The 23,713-nt window shown below is 35.1% G+C and overlaps 1 protein-coding gene and 1 pseudogene across 1 annotated transcript; one reads left to right on the forward strand and one right to left on the reverse strand.

Annotated features, from left to right (window-relative positions):
• The first annotated feature begins 5,532 nt into the window (after nt 1-5,532).
• LOC112182466 lies at nt 5,533-8,300 on the forward strand (annotated as a pseudogene).
• An 11,630-nt stretch (nt 8,301-19,930) lies between these two features.
• Nucleotides 19,931-23,455, reverse strand: LOC112181558. The gene is made up of 4 exons (XM_040519287.1): nt 23,387-23,455; nt 22,839-23,027; nt 20,587-20,694; nt 19,931-20,209 (listed from the first exon to the last, which is right to left on the reverse strand). The coding sequence occupies exons 1-4, from the start codon at nt 23,453-23,455 to the stop codon at nt 20,078-20,080; spliced, it is 498 nt and encodes a 165-aa protein (XP_040375221.1). The 3' UTR covers nt 19,931-20,077.
• Between the last annotated feature and the right edge of the window lie 258 nt (nt 23,456-23,713).

Genomic DNA, 23,713 nt, shown 5'->3' on the forward strand with positions numbered 1-23,713 from the left:
CCTAATCTTGAGGTTAGTGGTGTTTCTTCTAACTATGATAATAGTGATAATGCGTATGTTTTGCCTCCTAGGTCCACCCATGGTAAACCGCCTCGTCAATATGAACCAATTTTAGATGTTAAGTCTAAGTATGCCATAGCTAACTTTGTATCCACCCATTGGTTATCCAAATCCCATGCTTCAATTGTGAATCAAATATCCTCTGTATGTGTTCCCAGTAAAGTGCAGGATACTCTTAAGGATCCCAAATGGTCTCAAGCGATCAATGAAGAGATGGAGGCATTGGAGAAGAATAATACTTGGTAGTTGGTACCACCTCCACAAGAAAAGAGAGTTGTTGGATGTAGATGGGTGTTCACTATCAAACACAATGCAGATGGTTCAGTGAACAGATATAAGACAAGACTTGTTGCAAAGGGATATACTCAAACATATGGCGTGGATTATGAGGAGACCTTTGCTCCAATAGCAAAGATTAATACTGTTCAAGTGTTGATGTCTCTAGTAGCTAATCTAGATTGGCATTTGCAACAGTTTGATGTGAAGAATGTCTTTTTACATGGAGAGCTTTCTGAAGAAGTCTACATGGATCTACCACCAGGATATGAGGCAAGCATAAGATGAAGATTTGTGTGTAAGTTGAATAAGTCCTTGTATGGACTCAAACAATCACCACATGCTTGGTTTAGTAGATTCTCTCAAGCTATGCGTCTTTTTGGGTACAAACAGAGTAACTCTGACCATACATTGTTTCTGAAACACCGTGAAGGTAAATTAACTGCCTTGATTATTTATGTCGATGATATGATAATTACTGGTAATAATTCAGAGGAGGTTGAAAGATTAAAAGATTTGCTTGCATCAGAGTTTGAGATGAAAGATCTTGGTTCTCTTAAATATTTTTTTGGGGATTGAGGTCGCTAGGGGGAGTTCAGCAATTTTCTTGTGTTAGAGAAAATATGAGCTTGACTTGTTGACAGAGATAGGAACGCTAGGTTGTAGACCTGCTGATACTCCTATTGAGCAGAATCATAAACTGGGTGAGTACCCTAATCAAACTCTTACAGAGAAGGCTCGCTATCAGAGGTTAGTTGGAAAATTAATCTATCTCTCACATACTCGCCCAGACATTGCATATGCAGTTAGTGTTGTGAGTCAATTCATGCATAATCCAAGTGAAACTCATATGGAAGCTATGATCCGTATTCTAAGGTATTTAAAGTCCGCACCTGGAAAATGCTTAATGTTTTCAAAGCATAATCATCTGGATATTAGTGGTTATATAGATGCAGACGGGGCAGGTTGTGTTACTGATAGAAAATCCACTTCTGGTTACTTCACTTTTGTAGGTGGTAATCTTGTTACTTGGAGAAGTAAGAAACAAAAGGTTGTGGCCAGGTCAAGTGCTGAAGCAGAGTATAGAGGTATGGCACATGGAGTTTATGAGTTACTTTAGTTGAGAAATTTACTTTGTGATTTGGGATTTAAACCCAAACGAGCCATGGATTTGTATTGTGATAATAAGGCAGCGGTGGATATTGCTCACAACCCAGTACAACATGACAGAACTAAGCATGTTGAGGTCAACAGACATTTCATTAAAGAGAAACATGATGCTAAGCTTATCTCTTTTCCGTTTGTCCACTTAGAAGAATAGTTGGCTGATGTTCTCACTAAGGCAATATTGAATAAGGCATTTCATGACTCACTTGACAAGTTGGCCATTCGTGATTTATATGCGCCAACTTGAGGGGGAGTGTTGGTATGAGTCATACTTACCTTATTTATGTAGATATTCTGTAATATTCTATAATATCTGTAGTATTATTTGATTTACTACTTACCTTACGAATAGTATTTGTCTTATTAGGCACAATTATAATTTGTATATAATTCATTCTTGTAAGGTGAATGAGATATATAAGTATTTAGCCAAAATTGTCTCTTTTTTTTGTTATATTTTGACTTAATTAACAGCAGTCCTAACTAATAATGAAAACAACAATATATGTTCAACTCTTATGAAGCCATGTCAAAAAAAGAAACGTAATCTTATGAAAAACCCTAGCGAGAGCAAAACTCTCGACTTCTAAGCACCGCCGACACTAGGCGTCACCAGTGGGATTCCTCAGTACCTTCCCACCAGCGGTCTCCCCAGCGGCCGAGCACGGCGGAGGCCGCTACCCTGCCTACCAGTTTCAAGCCGTTTTCAAGCCTTAATCAACCTGTTGTCCGATGCGGGGACTTTCTGCTTCAGTGGTTCATGGCGATGATTGGGCTGGGCGACTTCTGGCCACGGCCTAAGTGTGGGCGTCTTCGGCGGCATCCTCGATTTCTGGTGAGTTTGTTTTGGATCGGCTAGATCTTGGCTTCAATTTCAGGACTGTTGGTGTCGCTCACAACTATGGGGATGGGTGGCGTTAGTCTCCTATCGCTAGGACTAGCGGAGATGTTTCAGGGAGGTGGCGGGCCTCTAAGTTGGTGGCTGGGAAGATCGAAGACAACATCGTGTGGTAGGTTGCTGCCATGGGTGTCCACATCATTCTGGGTTACCTGGCTTTTGGGCTGTCTTGAGGCCAATTTCACTGATTTGGTGGCCCAGCTCTATCCCTGGGTCTGGATTTGGGACCCAGGAGACTTTTTACTGAGTCTTTTGATCAATTGTGCTATTTTCATTCCCCTGGATGTGTTGTTTTTATTCACAGGTAGACTGCTCATTCCTAAATTCTACAAGAAGTCTCAGTGTAATTACATTGTGAGTACCACAATTGCATGCCTTGGTGAGCAGTGTTCTTTATACTGGGATGAGTCTAGTTTTGATTGGTCTGCCGATCTTTTGCATATCCAGATTGCGGATTCTGATGGTTGGATCTACAAATCTCAAGGTCGTGACAATATTTCTATTGTTGGTAATTATCATGAGGAGGCTGGGGATTTACTTTCAGTTTCTGCTAGTTTCTCTAGAAAAGTTTCAGAGCATTGTTTTATTGTATAAGGACAATTGGTTGGTGTAGTACACTTTCTGATTTGTCTTATCTTAGCTCTAGGCCAAAACCATTTCTGGCCTTTTTATGCTCCCTATTGGGATGCCCTTATGAGTGATTTCACTACACCAAAAACGTTAACACACAACACTTTTTGCACAACGAAAAAAAAAAGTGTTGTGTGATGAAGAAAAGTGAATCACACAACACGTTTAGTAAACTTACGTTGTATAAGGTGGTTAAAATTATGAAGTTTTTGTTTAGAAGGTCATTGCACAACGGTTACAAGAATAATCTGTTGTGTGAATGAAAAAAAAAATAGAGGCAGATTTCCCTCTTAGCCTAACTCAAATTTGGCTCCAAATTGGTACTCGAAAGGACAACAGAATAGTTATATCTGTTGTATGAGTGTAGCTTGCAAAACATCATACAACAGTTTTTTACTTTGTGTTGTCCAAGTAATGAAGATATATACTGGGAAAATTTCAATGCATCCAAAATGTCATTCATTCCCCCAAAATGAACAAACTTTGATTGAAATGTAGGTTACATATATGTACTCCTACAACGTAATTTCTTATTTGTGTTGTCTAAATGAGAGATACCTATCTCTAACGCCAAAACTGGTACTATGATTGCACATAGGCGGGAACTATCCCTCCTTGCTCCCTCAGCTCAAATTTAAACTATGTATAATCAGACAACATAACTTCATATATGTGTTGTCTGATTCATGAATACAAAATTAAAAAAAAAAAAACCAAACCCCCGCGCCTTGATAGCTATTATCTCCCACTTGCACAAAATAACAAAGGACTTTTTCTTCGAGCATCTCTCCTCAAAACATCATCTCCTTTTGCGTTTTACTTTCCCTTTTCCTAGATTGCTCCTCTCCCTATTGTCTCCGCAATCCCTTCCTCCATCTATATCATGATCTTCGCCTACACACATCACCGCCAAGATTAGGGTTCTATTATCTCGATTCAGCCATCACTCAATTCCATTTGTGAAGAAATAGGGTTCTACGTATTAGGAACTGGGAAGAAGGAGGAGGTTCTTCAATCCGCTGAAGATTAGGGTTCTTCAATCTCTAGGTTTACAATGTCAATTTGGGGATTTGTGGGCTACTCGATTTGGGGGTTTCACAGCTACTCGATTTGGGGTTTTTAAGGCTCTTCATCCTCTCTTCGATTTGGGATTTCTGGGCTTGTGTTGGTCTTCGAATGAGAAAGGTAATGGAGCCTGGGCTTTCGTCTGGGAGGCAAGGCGACTAGGCGGGTTTTTTTTTTTTTTTTCCTTTTCGCGACATCTAAAACCTCCTAAACCATTCGATCCCCAAATCAATGAGACATTGAGACCTAATCTGCCCAAACCATTCGATCCCCAAAACTCCTATTCGCTCTCCAGTCTCTCCCTACCAAGCCACCGAGCCTCTGCATCACTCGTCCACCCCTTAATAGCAGCTCCCCCGAACCACCGCAGCTCTCCCCAAGCCACCGGAGCTCTAGTGCTTTATCTCGGCGGCTTCAGACTCGCTTTGTAATGCGCACCGCCTTCAATCTCTAACTCTGTAAGTCCTTCTATTCCCTTGAATTGGAAGTTTGAATTGGTATTTTGAATCTTTGATTAGTGGGTAGTTGGGTAATGACCGTAATGGGTACTTCACTCTGTAATGGGTAATGGGTATTTCACTCTATAAGTCCCTCTTCAGTTCTTCGTTCTTCACTTCTTCATATCTGCTAATGCTCTGTAGCTCTGCTTATAAAGATGTGATCTTTATATGAAGGTTGTTTTGATTCGTGCTTCAAAAGAGCAAACGATTTATGACTTGCAATAAGAAATGTCATTGTTTGCTGCAATTCCCCCTCTCTCGGAATGACTGTTTGCTGCAAGTTGATTTGCTAGAGAGATGATAGCTTTTGCTTCATAATGTAGATTTGCCTATGCTATGTTTTAAAAAAAACGCATGAATGTAAAACATTAGAAAAGAAAAATTATAGTTGCAAGTAAACTTTCGATGGGAAAGAGGCAAAGAGCATATGGTATAATTAATAAAAACTTAACACACTGAGTATCCTAGAACAACTAAAGTATATGAAATAGTATATGAAGTCGTGGAATAAGAGAGGCTCATTTATTCAAGCACTTGATGAGCAGGCACAGACAAATCTCAAAAAATCTTGAACCTTCCACTTTAACTATTCTGTATAATTTGACACCTCCACAATTGTCAGTTTTATGTGTGCCGTATTATTTGTGAGTTTTCGTTTGTCATATTCAAATTATCATGTAGTTTCTGTGATTAGTGCCATGTCTTTCTATTATTCGACTTCTTCAAAGATAGTGGAGGTGGACCTCTATTTTTTACAATCTGCAGTTTTTCTTTCTGTGATTATGACATCTCAATTGAACTAAATCCTGGATAGGAGCAACTTTTATCGATGCTGCTATTATTTTTGCTTTTATTTTTTTAAGCCATTGAGATGATGTTGAGTTTTCTACTGCTATGTTTGGAACTTTGGATATATCTGTTCTCCCAATTTAACACATGTATTATTCTTCAGACTACTCCGTTGGACAATTTTATGACGATGCAAGGCAAGCTACAAGGTGTATTCTTGATAATGGGCGTGTTCCCATAGTTACTGGTGGCACTGGATTGTACTTGCGATGGTAGGTGCCACATTGTTCTTGTGTAAATATTTTCTACAAAATTTTCTCTGTCTTATTATTAGTGTATATGTTAATTATGTTAAAGTTAGAATGTTAAGTCACAGAAATGCCACTTAGCTGTTGATAAAATAGCCTTCCTGGTAAACAAATATCTTCTGAAAAAACAACTCTATGTTTGTTGGTGATATTGGCACCATTTAACTCAGTCTCTTCAGGTTGAATTCAGATACACTCTGGAATTTAGAGGGATGCTGTTATTTATGTGTTTTTCTCTTCTTTTCGGTTGTATTCATAACATTATTTGTTGCTATAAATATTAGGCTAATATATGGAAAACCAGATGTTCCCAAAGCCTCAAAAGAGATCGCATCTGAAGTGTCTTTTGAGTTGGCAGATTTAGAAAGAAATGGACACTGGGATGCAGTTGTGCAGTTGGTGATCAAAGCAGGTGACCCTAAGGCTCAATTTTTGGTTGCTAATGATTGGTACCGATTAAGACGCAGCCTGGAGATCATCAAGGTTAGTCTGTAATTTTTCTGCTTATATATGTGAATAATGGAATATCCCCCTAGCCCCGCCCTAAACAAAAAAGATAGGGACTTAAACGATACATTCTTTAAACAGAGAGACACATGACAAACATAAGTGTTTTGTTGATAACTTAAATCATTGTTGTCTCTCTGGTTGAATTTTTTTTTTCATGAAATGACAGTCTAGTAGATCACCTCCATCTGCCTTCAAAGTACCGTATGATTCTTTCCGCAAAGAATGTGATTCTAGTGTAGTAGACACTAATGACATTAGTTCCTCTGCTGATGTTGTGGAGGAAGTTAAATCAAAGGAATTGGACTATGACTTCATTTGCTTTTTCCTCTCAAACCAAAGGGTTGATCTATACAGATCAATTGATTGGCGATGTGAAGATATGGTGTCAGGTAAGTCATATTGGGGTACATTACTACAGATTGATCATCCATCTTTGTGTTCTCGAATCAAATCAGAAAATTTCATTTGTTTTACATAAGCTCATCATTTAGTTTACTGCAGGAACTGATGGTATCTTGTTTGAGCCCAGATGGCTTCTTGATGCGGGTCTTATTCCAAATTCCAATTCAGCAACCAGAGCAATTGGTTATAGAAACTTTTTTATTATTCAAACAACCATTTTTGATTTTTTTTTTCATTAGAATCTTATGCACTTTGTCATATCATGTTATTATTGTTTGCAATGGGTGGTAACACTCGGAATTATTTCAGGCTATGGAGTATTTATTAGTGTGTAGGGAGCAAGGAGGTAGTTCTTCACCAAGAGAGTTCTACAACTTGTTGACTGAATTTCAAAAGGCATCTAGGTAATGCATTTTTTTTCTACAATTCTGTCTTGAAAGCTCATTTGAATAATATATATATATATATATATATATGTATAAAATAAATAAATCTGTAAAAAAAGCCATAAGCCAACTTTTTGGACATGCTCAATAAATATTGCTAATACCTTTTATAAAAGCAACATCTGATAAAACCATTGGGTTAGGGGGAACAAAGAGACATTTTGCAAATATCTTTTATGAGTTATCCATTTGAATTTACTTGGTAAAAGATCAAGTAATACTAGAAAGAAAAGTACACGAGTGCCACCATCCTCAGCATTAGTACTTGTTGCTTTCAAATTTGTTCCAAAGGGTAGCATTCTCATTTTGTTACAGACATCTTCAAATGTTTGACGGTTTCTCGTTTCTTTTCCAAAATGAAGTTAGCATTTAACTTGCATGATTGTGTAGAAAACCTGGTGCTACATGGAGATTTAATAGTCCTTGTGTCCTATTTAGTGTTTACATGTTTCTTACTCCTTACATTCAAATTTTAAAACCCATAATTTGTTAATTCTCTGCAGAAATTTTGTAAAATGGCAATTGACATGGTTTTGTAACGAGCATATCTATCACTGGCTTGACGCTTCCAAACCCTTGGTATGCTCTCCAATTTGTTTCCATTATTTGCTAGAGATGTAGGTAACTCTCCCCTCATCTTTATGTATTATTTCCCATACTATTTCTTTGCACCTGTGAATGGTTAGACATATTAGCTTTAACAATTTTTTTTTTGTCATTAATCAGTATGGGCATTTGGAATTGTTAAATTATGCTCATGTAAATTTTGTGTACTCATCTCACACTGGACAAGTTTTCCAGGACACTGTTCTAAACTTTATTTATGATGCATACCATGACAAAAGTGGAAATTAGGTTGTGCCTGAATCACTGCAAATGAAGAAAGAATTGTCAAGCCGCCGAGAAGTGTCTGAACTAAAGAGCAACTGAACTAAGAACAGGTATAGTATATGAACACTGAATGGTTTTAGTTATTGTTGAGTTGGCAAAAAGGGCTAATAGTTTTGTTTATATGCAATCGTGCAGGCATTTTATCAGACATGAAGATTGTTCAGATATTCTAGACTGGATACAGAGAACACAAGGCTGAAACAATGAATTGTCATTTAATATTCACTTCCTTGGTGCTTGATTTTTGCCAAAGCATCTGATATGATCAGATAGAACTATACTTGAGTAGGGATAATCTTCTCCTTACCGGCCAAAAAATCTCATCACAGAGTTTGTTTCTTTGGATAGGTTAGCTTTTAAGGCTTCAGCTTACTGTAGCTTTTATGTTGAGTCCTATAATTCTTTTCTTGAGATGATGTCCCAAGTAGATGGGACGCACTATAATTCTTTTCTTGTTTAAAATGTTGGCTTCAATGATTGGGAAATACACCCTTTTTTACTCTTGTATTGGTTAGATTTCTCATTTGATGGTTTGCAATATTTGTATTTAATGACATACTATTCGTTTGGTAAATGGACTAAATGAATGCACAATCTAATTCAGGAATGAGATGTTCAAATGATTGCACAACAGATTAGATATAATGATCACTGCCTGTTGTCTGAATGGCCAAAAATGGGACTAAAACACATTGTAATCAATCATATCACACATCGGTTTTTAACGAATCAGTGTCTTCTAATTTATAGTCAGACAACATAATTAATTGAACTCTGTTGTCTTAAAAGTTAATCACACAACATAATTAATTGAACTCTGTTGTCCTAAAGTTAATCACACAACAGATATAGTCCAAGAACTGAAGTTTGAAGATCAATCAAACAACATACAAAATAAAAAAATGTTGTCTGACACCTTAACATACAACAGCTTAAAACTGGCACTGTTGTCTGAAGACAGCGCCTCAACTGCTGCGCTTGGCATCTGCAGAGCCATCTGCCGAGCTATCACACAACAGTTATAACACATACCTGTTGTCTGTGTGTTTCTCACACAACTGTGTTCCACCGTTATATGATTTTTCATCAGACAACGGCTCACTCTACAACGGTGGGTCTCCAAATCCCACAACGGTTTTCTGCCGTTGTCTGATAAGATTTTTGGTGTAGTGTTTCAATCACTAATTCAATGAACTTTTCCTTCAAAAATAATAAAAAACAACAATCACCTTCCCCATACAGGAGAAAATTTAACTGGCCATCTCATGATCTCAAGGAGATCACACTTTCATCATAACTAGTAAGCAAGCTCCATAGACCAATCTTCACCGGCAAACTAATCTTACATTTCCAAAAGCTATCGCTCTCCATATTGTAAAGATGAACATAGACATTAGCCAAGTCCGGTAATGTAGGCTTTAGCAGGAGCTCAGTACCTGTGTGGATTGTACCCAACGGAATAGGGCATCCTAATTTCTCCCAGCTCGAAGTAAATATGATAGTCTTCTTAACCCAGACATGATTTTGGTAATCCTATAAAATCCACAACAGCATCATGTCTTAATTGGTTGAGTTTTACATAGTGAAAGTGTTGAAGTGTGGCTGTGGTCTCGTCCGACATGGTGAAGAGGAGGTAAGTGGAAGGGCTACACCGGAAGATCCGGTGGATGGTAAGAAAAGAAGGGAGAGAGGACCATGATTTGCAGACGCATCTGCAACGGATCACGATCATGGTCGGTAGCCTTGGGAGTATATGGAAGAATATGATTATATCATTGACTTAGCTTCCATGTATCTTTTACTTTCGCAACTGGAACGTAACCTTATCAGAGTTTTGAGTAGGAATTGATTTAGGGGATCGAGTAAGAAACCATCAAGTGTCTTCGACTAGTAATTATTTCTTTTTCAATAATAAATAAAGACTTAGATGATATTAGCATGCTTGTGATAATCAATTTAGATCATCAAACACCCAATTACAATTCTGATTGAAACGAGATCATCACATTCGGAATTCCACCCGGATTAAAATTAGCATAATAAATTTCTAAACTACAATTTGAGGTTTTATAATTCGTAGTAAAACCTCGAAATTGAATTAATTTAGATATGGCGTTCATTTAAAAAAGATCTTTATGATTGAGGGAAACCAAATCTTGTGCTCAGACATAAAATCTTGAGAAGAAGAAAAGAAAGCAAACAAACAAAGAAGATAATTAGAAAAAAAAAAAAACTGTCTGCCGGCTGACAAAAACACGAGTTAAACTCATTATGCATGAAACATGCCTTTCATACCAATAGACACGGGAAGACTTTTCCAAATATATTTGACTCAATTCTGTCCACTACTCCTGAGTGGTGGAGCCAGAGGCAACCCTGGCTTGGAGTCTACCTCTCGTGGATGGTTACTCCTCTAGACTTGGAGCCTAGGGTCTTGGATGTTGATGTATCACATCATCACTTTAATTAGTGATTTTGCTATCTACCCTCTATTTCGTGTAAAATAGTGGTACTATATATTCAGTGTAATATGACTTACAAAAGAAAAAAGAAAAAAAGAAATCCTAGCACCCATTTTATAGTTTACTATGTATATACACTCCAATATGGAGTAGTAAAGAAATTTACCCCCTTTATGACAATTTCTAGCTCCTAATCACTTGGACTAGTCCCGGTCCCAATTTACATAGATGATTCTAAACCTTATTATTTCTCGTATTATATTGAGTAGTCCGCTAACCCATACACAATATTCCATTTAAAGGTGTGCTAATATACACAGTCATTATTAATTCTATTTGAATAAAACTAAGTAAACCACTTTTCTACATCTCACCTAAAACTCATTTAATATAATATAATAGCTCATGTGGCATAGAAACCACCATGCAGAGGAATTATTTTGTAGTTTCGGAGTATCACGTGACACTGTCAAGTGGTGGTCCCAACCAATAATATCACTCGAATTTGGTGGGGACTAGGCAGGGGGTGGAAAAAAAAATCAAATTAAGAGACCAAATAGAAATAGTTACAAGTCATATAGGCCAATAATATCATATCGGACCACCACGTGTACTATGGTCTAAGACCATGTTATAATTTCCCCCATATTAGAATGTTTCATTAAATTTTGTAGATATGCCACATGAGGTGGGTTTCGGATAAGATGCAAAAAAAAAAAAGGTTCATTTAGCATTACTCATACTATTTTAATAATATATTTTCTCTGATAATATGTTAGTAGAGCCCTAGAGGTCCCAAATTTAATATCTTTCACTAGGGCTTCTTAGCAAGAATAGAAGTTTGTACACTAGTTTACAACTTTGTGTAGAAAAATTGATCACAAAATACAAAATTGTTACAACTTTTAAAGGGTAGCTAGATTGCAAGATTACAATATCTTATAATTTAAAGTTGAAAGTAAAATGAACCAACTACAAAACATAATGTAGAGTGGCATATATGTACTTGGTAACTAATATATAAAAAATGGCATCTTTGTTTCTGTCGCTCGATTCTGGCTTAACATAACCATCATGTGTCTCGATCTCTATCTAACCGGAAAGAGCAGGACCTGAAACGAAGCACTTCAATTTGAAACTGGGATTTTGAACTTACTGAGGGAGCTAGCTAGGAAACTCTGGCAAAAGGGAACACGTGGCATGATTAAGACCTGTCAACTAGTCCAAGCAAGCTTTATGAAAGAAATTAAATGAGCACATCTCAATTTTCTCATCTCTTCTCGTTCCTCAATTTTGCTTAGACACATAGAACATTCTTCTTCAGAGCACATCACAGCAGGGTTGGAGCTTTCGTAGTGGATTGTGCTACTAAGAGTCTCTGTAGCTTTTGCAAGCAATTCAAACTCATAGTAAGGTTTGGCAAACGAACAGAAAATCAAGTAGTTGAACAACCAGCTTAACTGGGTAGCAATTTGAACTATGAACTTCCACATATATTGTTGGTAGAAGAGGAGGAGGAAGAAGAAGAAGAAGAAGAAGAAGAAGAATGAGATTGAAGAGTTATTCTTTGTATTTTTTTTTTTTTTTGAAAAGATTCTTTGTATTTATAGGAATAAAATTTAAGGAAATCAATGCTAATATTTTTTTGTGTAATTTATAAAAATATCAATATTTATAAAAATGTCACTGCACTTTTAGTTGTCATTTGTTATGAAAATGTCACTGAGTCAAAACATCTACTGTTATTTTTTTTTTTTTTAGGGGAAAGGCGACCAAATTATATTACTCAATCAAAGAGTACAATGAGAAGCCACAAAGCTTCTAATAATAGGAGGGACAAGCCCACTCCATGAAAGATTAAAAGAAGAACGTAAAGCTAGTTTAGCTAAATTATGAGCAGCCATATTAGCTTCACGATACACATGTCTCAAGGAAGAACCCACCAACATCCCAAGAGAAAAGTTGATGTCCTCAATAATACGACCCAAGGATGAAGTCTTCTCCCTTTCAGCCTCAAAATAGTAGAAACTAAACATCTATTGTTATTAATTGAAAAGCTACTGCAAATGAAAAAAAAAAACTACCAACAAACAAAAAAGATACATCCAACGAACAACTAAAAAGCTACTATCGAAGGACCAAAAAGCTACTATTGATTTTCAGAAAAGTTATTGTAATTCATAAAAAAGTCACTACCTTCTTTCGAATAGCTATTGTCAACTAGGTAGTCAACTAACTAATAGTATTTTTTCTAAAGAACGACAATATAGATTTTCAGTACATTAACAATAACTTTTCGATTCATTGATAATAGTTTTTTTTGTCTTTGGTAGTAGCTTTTTAATTGATAAAAATAGTTGTTTAGCTACAGTGCCATTTTCGTACACAATGAAAAATAAAAGTGCTGTGACATTTTTGTGAATATTGATATTTTGTATGTATTGGTGGCTTTTTAAGGGATAAAATCATATGTTGGCTTAATTGATAATTTGAGTTTCAAAAAGACACTCATGCTTAATTTGCTATTTTTTTTTTTTACATATATTTGATTTTGTTTTTTTGTCTACTGGGTTGATAAAAAAAAATTAATGATTTTTGCACGAAAATATTTTTCTCATTTTCTAAATAATAATACTATCTTTCCAAAAATAAAAAGCTACAATTAGCATGTCCAAAACTTATATTCACGTCTAACCCCTCTAAATTTCAAATCTAGTTCTGAGTTCTGACTCCCCCTCTATGTTTCTCTTATCTTTGGGATCTAGAGTCTTCCACGTCAATTTATCACAGCGTCAATTTTTCTTGATAGCTTTACTACCTACCTTTCTTGATAGCTTTACACCCAGCCTCTACGCCTAGGATCTTCAATCTTGCATGCCGGATATCACATTATCACTTTCATTGATGATTTTGCTAGCTACCCACTCCCAAAATAGTGCCAATATCTGTAATATAAGGTTTTTTTTTTTTTTTTTTTTTTTTTTTTAAGAGATCGGTGTAATATGAAAGAAAAAAGTTCTAACACCCAATTTATAGTTGACTATATATACTCTAATGGAGTACAAAAATTAACCCTCCTAACAATTTCTATCTCCTAATCACTTGAACCGGCCCCAATTTAATTACTTAGGTTTATTGTAAAAGTAGCCTTATTATTTAATAAGGTTGCACTATACTGGATAGTACGTCCTCTACATGAGTTGGGTCTCAGATGAGATGTAAAAAGTGATTCGTCTAGCATTGTTCAGACTATTTTGATAATATATTTTCTTCTACAATGTATTGGTAGAGAGCTATATGTAGAGGTTCCAAGTTCAATATCTTTGACATTCAATTGTTCAACCTTTCTTTGAACCATAATATAAATTCAAATAAATGAGCATAATTAATAAGATAAAATTTAGTGTGTCATAGCAACATTGTTCAAGGTTGTAGGGTAGGCTACAATATTTGAGTTTTAGAGTTTCATAAATCATTTTTATTGCCATTTGGATTTGAAGTATCACAATTAAAAAACAAAAAAAATCACATTCAACAACTACAATGAGCATGCTGAGTATTAAAAAACGTTGATATCATAAAAGAATATTAGAGAAAAGACAAAAAATCAAGAAAGAGAGATGATGAAGGACCAACCTCTTTGGCACAGAGAGAAGAACTTTGATAGATTTTTTTTAATTTTTTTATATTATTTTTTTGTTTTAAGAGGGAACTTTGATAGACTTTTTCAAATCTTTGGTCTGGAGGCTGAAAAATTATTGGAGTTTGGTATGTATAGTTAACACTACAAAATCCATGATTATCCGTGATTTTCTAATTCCATAACTATGAATGATATTTTGAATACCTCTGTACTTTTATTCATTTTTAGAAGTCCTAATTGAATACCCCTAGATTTTGGTGGAATTCATAAAGTCTTTAAAAATCCTAATTGAATACCTCAAGATTTTTATGGACTGCTAAAAGTCTATATTAAATACACGCAGACTTTTAAATTCCAAAGATTTTTTTAAAAGTTCCACTAATTCCATATATAATACACCCCCATTAGGCTCTATAACAAGAACAGAATTCACGCACTAATTTCACAACTTTTTCTAGGACAAGCGATCACAAAGTAAGAACCAACTCCAAAACATAGTGTAGAGTGACATATACTTGGTATCAAATATCTAAAATGGCGTCTCTGTATCCGTTGCTCGATTTTGGTTTAGCGCAACCACCATGTATCACGATCTTTATCAGACTGGAAAGAGCAGAATCTGAAATGAAGCACTTCAATTTGAAACTGGGATTCTGAACTTATTGGGGGAGCTAGGAAACTCCGGCAAAGGGGACACGTGACATGTTTAAGACCTGTCCAACGGTCCAAGCAGGTTTTATGAAAGAGATGAGCACATCTCAGTTCTCTTATCTCTTCTCCTTCCTCAATTTTGCATAGACACACAGCACATTCCTCTTCAGAGCACCTCACAGCAGGGTTGGAGCTTTCGTGGTGGACTGTACTACTAAGAGTCTCTATAGCTTTTGCAGGTAATTCAAACTCATAGTAGGGTTTGGCAAACGAACAGAAAAGCAAATAGTTGAATAACCAGCTCAACTGGGTAGCAATTTGAACTATGAACTTCCACATTGTTGGTAGAAGAGGAAGAAGACGAAGAAGAATGAGACTGAAGAATTTGTCTAGGGACTAGAATGATGACCTGACGAGGAACATACGAAGGTATTTAAAGAAAAATGTTGACGAAGACGCGAAGCTCATTATAGAACACAAATGTGCTCTCGTCGATTATTGATTGAATGAACTCTGAAAAGGACATGCGCATGATTCACGCAAAAAATGAAAATAGTGTCGGTCAAAGTACTTAATCAGAATTTCAAGGAGTGAGCGACACGTACTAACTAACAATGCCAAACCTGTCTTCTCTCCTATGCTCCCAGTCATTTACATATATCAATATTTTCATAATATGGGTTGATCAATATATATTTCCAATTGTAAAGTAACTATTCTTTTGGTGTGTTCAAAACAATAACATGAACTTCTCTTAGCCAAAATAATAAGTCAAGCCAACAAATTGCTTTGCAAGTGGTGAATGAGTTGAAACATTAATTACTAAACTTAAGTTCCACAGGATTGTGACAAGAGAATGTAGACATGAAATTATAGACAAACTAATTAAAGAATAGGAGGCGTTTTAGTTTCAATTAAAATTAGGGCAGCACACTTTTTATTGGGGGAAAAAGCTAGAGATGTACGTACATTTTTATGAAGACATGGTTCAATTAACTGTATATTGATCAAACAAGAAGCCTTTGCATTTTTGTAATGGAATCCTCTTCTTTTTTTTTTTTTTTTAGAATTTTGTAATGGAATCTTTAATTGTGTGAAAGGCGCGGGCTAATTATAGCTGATTATCTTCATTGGCCTAATCATCCATACCAATTTTCATTTAACCAATGGTAAAGAGTTGGTGATGCAACAAAGAGGGGTGGCGTCTCTGAAAAAGGTCATTGAATTGCTACCGTAAATTACGGTTAATATCATTTTAAAAAATTGTGAACATCGTCAATCTCACAAATAGATTTCAACAATTAGAATCATTGATCCTTTAAACTTTTATATGATAAGTAACTTTGTAAAATTTCAGCCATGTTAATTAACTGTTTAGTTATCTAAAATGGTGAAATATTACAAACAAGTACAGCTAGAGCAATATATATTAGAACTACATGAGAGTGTACGCAAATTTTTCTGAAGTAAAATTAGCCTTTAATAAAGATATTTTCTCTTACATACAAAATTGAGAAAATATATATGATTTTTTTTTTCGGTGAAGGAAAATATATATGATTTGTGGTATAAGAAATAGACAAAATATATATCATTTGTGGTATAAGGAATAGACAAGTGGATTATTGTATGCCACTAAGAAGGTATGAAGGGGCCTATTAGTGATATGTAATTTTCAGTACGTAAATCGATGCATGAACAATATTAATGCATATTCATGTGAATTGTGATTTCCATAGAAAACGCATTAATTTTGTCATCGAGAAAGATGACCAAGTAAGACCAAGTTACATATACGAAAGCAACATTTGCAGTTGACGACGTGCACTGAATCCTCGCCTCAAGTTTCATCGTTGATTTGATAAATAAAATAAAAACAAAACCCAGATAAAGAAGATCAAGGACAACTTCTAGTTGGCAACGTACCTCAATCACGGTAATGCTTTATTGACTCCTCGTGTTCATGTTATCCTTGGTTCTTGGACATACTTTGTTTTATTTGGGTGCTGACATATAGCATACTAATTAATCAGAAGTGCATACGAAGGGCGGATGTTGGTTCTTGTAAAGGTGCCTATATCTGATACTATGTTTGCAGAACTTGCCAAAATATTTCTTATTGATTCAAAAAAGGCTGCTCAGGAGTTGCTCATTGTTTTCTGGAATCATCTACGAGGGTCTATTCACCGTCGTTTTTGTACCTGCCCGACAACATAGGGTTTGATCCAGAACCCTCCTGTATGGTGCCCGCTCCTTTCCTCTCACGGAGTGTTTGGGTATTTTATCTAAGAGAATGAAATTCACACTCTTAATATTTGTCTTCACAAAAATACAATATTCAAGATACTAAAGTACGAAACATGAAGTCTGTATTATGAATTATAAAATGGCGATTGTGCATTTCACTCCCCTTGACCTAAAGAAAATTTTAGTACTTTGATGAAGTTTATGCGGACTTTGTGGAAGAATCGTGACAACTATAGGAGGAGGTGCAACAAATTCCTCAATAGATAATTTGTTTAACCAACCGAGTGCAAGTCTCTGTTCACTATGTTAGTCATCAAACTAATATGATAGCACATATTGCGATTCTTTCAGAAGGCCTAGATAAACATCATCAAACAACCGAATAGACCAGCCAAGTGATTTTTAGATTCTCATGTAAACTTTGTGGTTGTCTCTATTGTTCTTGATTTTGTTTAGAATACCCGTTTAGACATGCTAATTAGTAACATAAATATAAAAATTAAAGCTTATTAATATTTCATACTTTATTTCTCTCCCACTTTTTCTCTCCAAAGTAACTAGATACTTTCTCCACACAAACTTACTTTCAATAAGTAATTTCTCACCATATAATACTTGTCCAATAACAATTTTTATTTGCAGACGTATATAGTATGCGTTCATGATTTAGTATGTACAGAAGATGGTTTTTTTTGTTTAGAAGAAAGTAAAATGATTTTTTTTTGTTTTTTTTGTTTTTTGGGACCATTTATTCTAGATTCAATTTTCATAAGAAATATTAGGTACACCCCTTTCAACAAAAAAAAAAGGTAGAACTCATCCATTATATTTTTTTTTTCAACTTACACCCAAAAGTTGCCATCTAAGATAAACAGTGGCCGAGCTAGAATTTTAAACTTACTAGGGCGCAAAAAAACAACAATAGTAAAAATAATCTCAAAACATAAACATTCTCTAAATGAAGTTTATATCTATTACAATAGTTTAGAGATTTCATATTAGTCTCATCATCTATACTAATAAAGTGTCTTTCTTACAATCTGAAATCAAGCAAAGATTTTCTTTGGGAGAGCTATAATTTTTTATACATGAATGAAGAAAAGAGGTGAAGTGAAATGAAATGAAAAAAAAAAAAAAGACAATACACAAATAATTATCTCAAAATCCCTATTATATATATACACAAATAGACAAAACAAAATTAGAATTACATTTGACGTGATTAACAGATAATTAGTTTAATTAATTTTGTTTTATTAATGGACGGGACCAGCTGAATTTTAAGTTTATTAGAGCATCTTTAGCAGACTCTCCATTTTGGCTCTTTAGCTATTTTGGAGAGCATGTTTAAGCTTTTTATCTATTTTAACAGTTGCAACAGACTCTTAAGTGGCTCTCCATTATAACTTTTAGCTATCTCACTCCTAAATATAGAGAGCGAGATGAGGCTCTCTAGCTATAATTTAAAACATTCATTTTAAATTATTTTATGTAATTTATAAATACATTTAAACTATTTAATATTCATTTTAAAAATAATATAAATTCAAAACTAGCTAAAATAGAGAGCATCTTTAGCAGACTCTCTATTGTGGCTCCTTAGCTATTTTGAAGAGTATGTTTAGCTTTTTATCTATTTTAGCAGCTGCACCAGACTCCTAAGTGGCTTTCTATTATAACTTTTAGTTATCTCGCTCCTAAATATAGAGAGCGCTATGAGGCTCTCTATAATTTAAAATATTCCTTTTAAGTTATTTTATTTAACTTATAAATACATTTAAACTATTTAATATTCATTTAAAAAATAATATAAATTCAAAACTAGCTAAAATAGAGAGCATTGATGCGGACGTAATTCTAAAGTGACTAGCTAAAATGACTTTTTAGCTACTTTAGCTAAAATATGACTAAATATGGCTAGCATTGCTAAAGATTCTCTAATGTAGACGTATTTCTAAAGTGGTTAGCTAAAATGACTTTTTAGCTACTTTAGCTAAATTTTGACTTGAAAATGGCTAGCATTGCTAAAAATGCTCTTAGATAGTTTCAATGTTGGCTATTATATATAATAAATATCATTAAGTAGGTTTAATTAATATTATGTATATAGTTTGATAATGTTTTGCTTCAACCAAGAAAAAAACCCTGCCTAAGGGGCAACAAGACACTTCTGAACTGAACTATTAGACCGAAAACTTGACCTATGCAATGGAATTGGACTGGACTGAACCTGGACTATTGGACTGTGGACATCTAATTAAAACAAGCGCAAGCAAGAAAAAAACCCTAGCACAGAGCGAAGCCAAAGAGTATAGTCGGCAAAATACTGTGATTTTTGTCTCGTCCAGAGGCAGCCGACATTGGCGCTAGTGTTGGCCTCACTGATGCTAGGTTGTTGCTAGACGAGAAGTGTGTTTAGTGTCACTACTAGAGAAAACCCATTTAGAGACAAATTTATTTTGTCTCTAATAGTTGAGAATTCGTCCCCCAAAAAAATTTGAGACGGAACCATTTTGTGGCTAAAGTCGTCTCCTAAAGCTCGTCCCAAATTATTTAAGGCAACGACCGATAAATTCCGTCTCCTAATGTATTTGGAGAAGAAATAAAAATTGTCCCCTATTCAATGAAATTTCATCCCCCATTCTCATTTGAGCATTGTGAGAATGGAGGGAAAATAAAATAAATTGGCGCCAATTAGAGAAATAGGGGACGAACTCACAAATAGGGGACGAAACTCACTCCGTCTCCTTTTCTTCAAATTAAAAAAAAAATTCAAATTTAATGGCGCCAATCAGACAAATAGGGGACGAAACACACTCCGTCTCCTTTTAATTTTTTTTTATTTTATATTTTACATTTAATGGTGCCAGTCAGACTAATTGGGGACGAAACTCAGTTCGTCTTCTTTTATTCTCAAATTTTAAATTATTTTTAAATTTAATTTTTATTTTTAATAAATTATTGAATAATATTAGACAACAAATCTAATGGTTGTCGCCGATTATATAAATAGAATTTGTTTTTACCAAAAATTTGAATTTATTATGGATAATAATAATAAACAGAGCCTAACATCAACTCTTTTTTCAAATCCAACAAACATTAACAAATTGAGCACTTTCATAATATGCTTCACAAGTCTTCAACTATAAATAATATCAGTAACAAATTATGATCAATAATGCAGATGGCTTTTGATGGAGAACCAGAGGCATATGGACTATCCTTGAACATGTGTCTGATCAGTATACCTGCACCAAAAGCCTTAATCATAAAATACCGCTGACTCCAAGAAAATTCATGAAACTGAGGAAATAAAAATATATGTTGGACTTTGATAAAGGAATATTGAAAGGAGTAAACAAGATTTCATAAGGAAACATCAAAGAAAGCAATCATAATGTTGTACAGAAATGGATTCATAATGAGCATAAAACATTATTTAATAAGTGCAAAATATCAAATTGAACAAAAGTTAGTTTTTAGTACCAAAACCGCACACTGAATGCTTACCAACTAATTAAAGCAAAAATACACATAAGATATCAATGGTTTAACTTGAGTTAGACAATTAAAGACAAGCAAACAAACATGAGATAAAGCATGTGATCAGACCTACAGGCCCAAATAAGAAAGGGTACCTTAACTGTAAGGGGATCAAGGTAGGATCCTACCACATAATTAACCTTCATGCTCCTAGCCACATATCGATCCAACTGCATAATGTAACGAAAATCGAACACCAAAAGTTAATATCAAGAATGAAAATCCATAAGTAAGCCAAATAAAATTATCTTTATAGTAAATATCAAGAGTGGAAATCAATACTAACTTGAAATTTAAACCATGTAAAAAAAAATGGAGAATTCCCAGAGCATCCGACATTGAATAATCTAGTTCTATAAAAGTGGATATTTAGTAAGAAACAGAGACAATAAGTAAATAATAAACAAAAACACATTCGATTTTCTTGATCCATTCTATTTTCTTGTGGGAATACATCATTCAAAATATCAAACACATCATCATTTGGTCCACGCTCCTCTTGACTGACATCCATTTGCGGTGCCTTTGTTTCTCCATGTTCAGTCCATGTCTCATAAGTCACTGCCATCCCATTCTTAGCTAAATGGTATCTTATAACTAAAAGAGAATGTGGTTCATAATTCTGACACTTAACACAAGGACATAATGTCTCATTATTTGCATCCAAATGATGTTATGCAACATCAATGAAAGACTGAATACCATCCTTGTATTCTTGGCTGAGTTAGTTTTTAGAATGAATCCACTCTCTATTCATTTTGGATCCCCTGACATTTACAAACAAAGATTACCCTATGAATGGGCACTAAAAAATAACAATAACAAAGAAAAGTAAGACTTGGTCTGTTTTAGAGTTTTATTCATGTAATATTTGGTTAGATTTACAGTTTTATTAAGTAAAGCAAACACCTCAAGTATTAAAGCATAACATCAAGGGTATCAACAAAGTTCAATAATTATTTGCTATGAATTTTATATGTAATGAAAAAGATTCACATACCTCTAACTCCCAATCTCTAGTCAAGCTCACCTCACCTCATGTGTTGGATAGAAAACAGGAGCCTTTTCAAGAGTGTCTATTACTGCACCCTCAGGATGCCACCTTCTGTTACCTATTCCAAAAATGCAATCACAAACACCAAGTGAAAGAGTGAACTTGACATGGCAATGCTTTTAGAAAATCAAAGACGAAAAAAAAGGTTGAAACTAGCACCTAATAATCATACAATTCAAAGAGAAGAGAGGCAACTGAGTGAATTAAAATCAACCTTTACACAATAACCGGATTCTGGACATCCACGAGTAACACCTTTCGGGAGGCGGGGTTCCTAAAAATAAAAGGTTAATCAACTTCCAACCAGAAATGAAACATAAACAACTGCAGTAAACTTCCAGCAATCCTACAATTGTTCCCAGCAAAGAGAAGAGAAGCATCTGAGTGAATGAAAATCAACCTTTAAACAATAAGGCAAGTTATTGAAGCGGGTTCCTAAAAAGAAAAAGTATTAACAACATCCAACCAGAGACGAAACATAAACAACTGCAGTAAATTTCCAGTAATCCTACAATTGCCTCAGTGAATGAAAATGGAAATGTTGAAACTAGTACCTAATAATTATACAATTCAAAGGTGAGTGAATGGAAATCAACCTTTACACAATAACTGGATTCAGGGCTTCCACGAGTAACACCATTGGGGCACGTTTTCGGTGGGGGTTCCTAAAATGAAATAGTATTAACAACTTCCAACCAGAAATGAAACACAAACAACTGCAGTAACTTTCCGGTAATCCTACAATTGCTTTCAGCTTTTTTTTTCTTTGGACAAACAATATCAACATAGTACACCCTTCATCTATTCTAAAGGGGTAGAGATACTATTAAGCCCAGAGGACATATTCTGGTCCTCAACATATTGGCCACAGAAAGTGGTAAAACATATATAAGAATAATTATTACCCAAAAAACACACATATGACAACAAATATATAGAGGTTCTTCATTTCTGATAATATTCTTGCTATTAGCTACTGTTCTTGGTACTCTCATACAAGATATGATTGTTGTGTTTATATTATTAGCCCAATTGATGATGAAACATATACAAAGCTCTTAGTCAGCAACATCGTTTGCAGATGCATAACCAAGTTGAAATTTGAGTTCAAGGTAATTTCATGCTTAAAATAATTACATATATATGACAACCCAGAGGTTTAATCGAAAATTAAATCAAAGCTTGAATGAAACAAAGCTTTAAATCAATGAAAAACTGAGCGAGAGAGAGAGAGAGCGAACCTGAAGACGGAAACGGAAAACGAATATGAGAATATTCGGGAAGAAAACAAACCTGAAGCAGAAAAGAAGAAGCTTTAAAGTGAGAGTAAGAGAGATTGGTTTGCGAGGAATTATGGGTCTGCAACTTTGTGTTGGGAGAGGAGAAAACCCGAACAGAGATGAAGGCCAAGCTGCTGCACCCTAAACCCACGAACAGAGGGACTAGAGTTGTGGAGAAGGAATTGGAGGCACCTGCTGCACCCTAAACCCACGAACAGAGGGACTAGAGTCGTGGAGAAGGAATTGGAGGCACCTGCTGCACCCTAAAGGCCTAAACCCACGAACAGAGGAGGCTAGAGTCGTGGAGAAGGAATTGGAGGCTAGGTAATAGACTATACGGCAAAGACTATAAAATAATGGGAAAAGGAAAAAAAGATTCGTACAAAAAAAATCAACAAATTGGAGGCACTTAATTTACAACATATATAGAAATTTACTATTTATTTTTTAATATGAAATTATATTTAATATAAAATGTTTTCCAAATTGAAAAAACACAAACATTATTATATTCAATATAAAATGCTCTCCTACTTGAAAGAAATCCTCCCCAAAGCGAACCTGGGTGAAGAGAAACCCTCTCAAAGTGAATCCCCTAAATATAAATCTTTGTGAGGACAAATCTCTCATTTCCTCAAAGCGAATATGGGTAGAAGTATTTCCTTCAAGGGAAATCCGAGTGAAGAGTGGAATCCAGATGAGGGGAAATCTTCTCAAACCGGATTTAATTAGGTGGGGGAGCATTCCCTTCCCTTCAAGGGAAATCCAAGTGAGGAGTGGAATTCAGGTGAGGGGAAATCTTCTCAAACCGAATTTAGGTGAGGAGTATTCCCTTCAAAGGAAATCCAAGTGAGGAGTGGAATTCAGGAGAGGGGAAATCTTCTCAAA

This window comes from Rosa chinensis, chromosome 1 (assembly GCF_002994745.2).
Source record: "Rosa chinensis cultivar Old Blush chromosome 1, RchiOBHm-V2, whole genome shotgun sequence".
Classification (NCBI taxonomy): domain Eukaryota; kingdom Viridiplantae; phylum Streptophyta; class Magnoliopsida; order Rosales; family Rosaceae; genus Rosa; species Rosa chinensis.

Bases quoted from the DNA above. Each gene is read 5' to 3' on its own strand.
- LOC112181558 (XM_040519287.1), bottom strand. From the start codon at position 23,455: ATGAGAGATTTGTCCTCACAAAGATTTATATTTAGGGGATTCACTTTG. The intron at 23,028-23,386 runs GTTCGCTTTGGG...TCGTGGGTTTAG, and splicing joins GAGGGTTTCTCTTCACCCAG to GGTGCAGCAGGTGCCTCCAA. The intron at 20,695-22,838 runs GTTTGTTTTCTT...TCTTGATATTAA, and splicing joins CTTCTTCTTTTCTGCTTCAG to CTTTTGGTGTTCGATTTTCG.